We start from the raw sequence: 2,665 nt of genomic DNA on the forward strand, positions 1-2,665 counted from the left end.
GAAAATAGAAAGGAAGGAAGAAGGGAAAGAAACATTAATTGAATATACATTTCTTATGCATAATTCTATGTTTCTAATATCCTTTCTGCATGCTTATAACCTTATAGAATGACACAAACACATGTATTACTGTTGGGTCTGAGTCCCTCTGCCAGGGGCTGGGCCTCTTTGGACACTGGATATTGGACAGAGAAGACATAAGAAGTCATAGGCATATAAGAGAGTCTTTATTGCAGCCTAAGTAGCCATTGCTACTAAGGAGCCATTAGACAAAGCAGTTCTTCAAAGTAGCCTTACAGAGGCAGCTCTTACTAATACAGTAGCAAATACAGGAGCCATCCTGGTAAAAACAGCCAACACTGGCTGGTCAGTAATACATCTTCCCCACAACACAGCCCCACACTGGCTGGTCAGTAACATACCTAACTTAGACAAAAGAGGCTTCTTGCCAAAATAGTGACAGCAGTCTTTTGGGTCAGTGTATAGCTTGCTGGGTCCTTGCTTTTGCACCTGCATCTGGGAAATTAGCCTTGATTAGGATTCCCACGCTCAGATTAGCCTTGAGCATCCAGTGTACTCTGCACAGGGACCCCACACTCAAATTGGCCTTGGACATCTGACATACTCTGAATAGGGTTCCCACAATTACATATAACCGTATCACTATGCCTTAAAAATTACTCTTCATCTCCTGTGCTGCCATTTGGCTAAGATGACCTATTGGTCACAATCTACTTAATATCTTTATATTTAGGGGGCTCCTATGCATGTCTCTTTTTATACATTACAGTGTAAGCTAAATAGTAGATCCTCCCCCTTCTCCTCTTCCTCCAAATTATTTGTTACTTGCCAAGGCTTTAAGAACACAAGGACTATAGCAGCTTCTCATACAGTTCTTTCCATCCTAGACAAAAATGTTTAAACTAGATAATAAATTTAAATTGGGTCCAGTGAACATCTACTATCCACTGCAATTTTAATCAATATTTCTAGCAGAGTTTGGCAATGCTAAACTTCCTATGTGATTAATTCTGACAATGTTAACATATCAGAATCCTTCTCTAATAGTCCAACACTAAATCATACAAAATTAGAATGAAGGCAAGACAAAAATGTCTGTAGCTGGAAGAAAGCAGCAAAATGGATTATACCCACAAATTTCTGGTGTAGATTTATAAAATTTAAGATACCAAAAGACCAGAAAGCTATGTATATGACTGAGAAAAAGTCTTTGGACAAATAATGATGAACTCTATACCTTTATTCCCTTTCTACACTGTTCTTAAATAGTTGCCAGAATTAACATGACCATGGCAGTTTTCAAAGCCCTTCACGCATATTATCAATCTCTTATTGTTGACCAATAATTTTTCAAAATCCCTGACTAGATGTACTTAAACTCAGAGAAAATATTCTGACACATTGTGACTGGCACAGAGAGACCCAGGGGAAAATATTACCCCCAAAAAATTATCTGAGAATGACCAAGTAGACATGGAGGCAAACTTATAAGAAAATAACTTAAGGGGATTATTTTTTGTTTTCTGGATTGAAAGTGAGACAAAATAATGAATAAAAACCCACAGAGTAAATCCCTTAAAGCAGTCAACCTCAAGGCAAGTAGGATTATTATGTGATAGGAACACTGTCTCCCTCATCATTCTAGAACACTATTTATTATTATGTAGTTTCTACAAAGAGCAAAAAGCTTTTGAAATAATGTTTATCAGGCATGGAATTATGGAATTATTTAAAGGACCTGGGTCTGCATAACTCTCTTTGCCTCATTTGCTATCATATAGCATAAGATCTTTAAAGATACCACAGGAACAGATCTTAAGTCTCTGAAAACTCCACTGAGTGGTTTGTGCTCAGCTCCCCCTGCAGCCTCAGGCACTGTGTCACTCAGAGCACAGAAGTACATAGCTGAGTCGCTCCAATGGGCCGAGGATTTCCTCAGGATGAAGGAAGATTCATTCTTCTTAAATTCAGCCTCAAAGCCTTTAATGCCTTGTACCAGGGTCTTTCCTGAGAAGTTCTTGAGGAGCAGCTGGAGGCCTTGGCTGGGGTATTGGACGTACCAGAAGAGATAAGGAGTGGCAGCATAGACATACGTGCACCTCAGCTCCAGCGAGGCTCTTTCAGAGACGCTGACGTGGTGGTCAGGCTGGCTCACTGACTGGGCTCTGGCATCTTCTGCAAATCAATGTTTCATTAGTAAAAGCAGTACCGTTTGCTAGGAGAAGTAAGTACTTCTAGTCAGAACCTGTAGAACTATAGACTATTATGAAATTTTACTCACTCAGGACAAATATCATCCCCACTATTGAGAAAAGCAATGGGAGCATGGCTGAGTGGTAGAAACGCTGTGGGCTCCTTTCTGGAAAAATCTCCCCTGAGCAGGCAGGAAAGTGGCTGCAGAAACGAAGCCCTTGCAAATAGGAGGTGTAGGGAAGGGCAGGCTTAAATGAGCGTGGAGCTTTCTGACGTCTGATTCTAGTCACCTGTCTCTGTCTGTAAAGTGCTCAGCCAGCTGCAGGGAGGGGAAACTGAGCAGAAGATACTGATCCACAAGATCTGCAGTTTGCACAGCATCGCCCTCTGGTGGTCAGCTTCAGAACCAAGGGTCCAGAGAATTAATTAGTGTTTTCCTTCTGTTTTCTGA

The 2,665-nt window shown here is 40.8% G+C and overlaps 1 gene segment (V, D, J or C); it reads right to left on the reverse strand.

Annotated features, from left to right (window-relative positions):
* Positions 1-1,750: 1,750 nt before the first annotated feature.
* Positions 1,751-2,348, reverse strand: LOC102248780. The segment is given in 2 exon segments: positions 1,751-2,196; positions 2,303-2,348. Coding segments are annotated over 2 exon segments (492 nt in total).
* Between the last annotated feature and the right edge of the window lie 317 nt (positions 2,349-2,665).

The sequence above is a fragment of the Myotis brandtii genome, unplaced genomic scaffold (assembly GCF_000412655.1).
Source record: "Myotis brandtii unplaced genomic scaffold, ASM41265v1 scaffold1203, whole genome shotgun sequence".
Taxonomy (NCBI): Eukaryota; Metazoa; Chordata; class Mammalia; order Chiroptera; family Vespertilionidae; genus Myotis; species Myotis brandtii.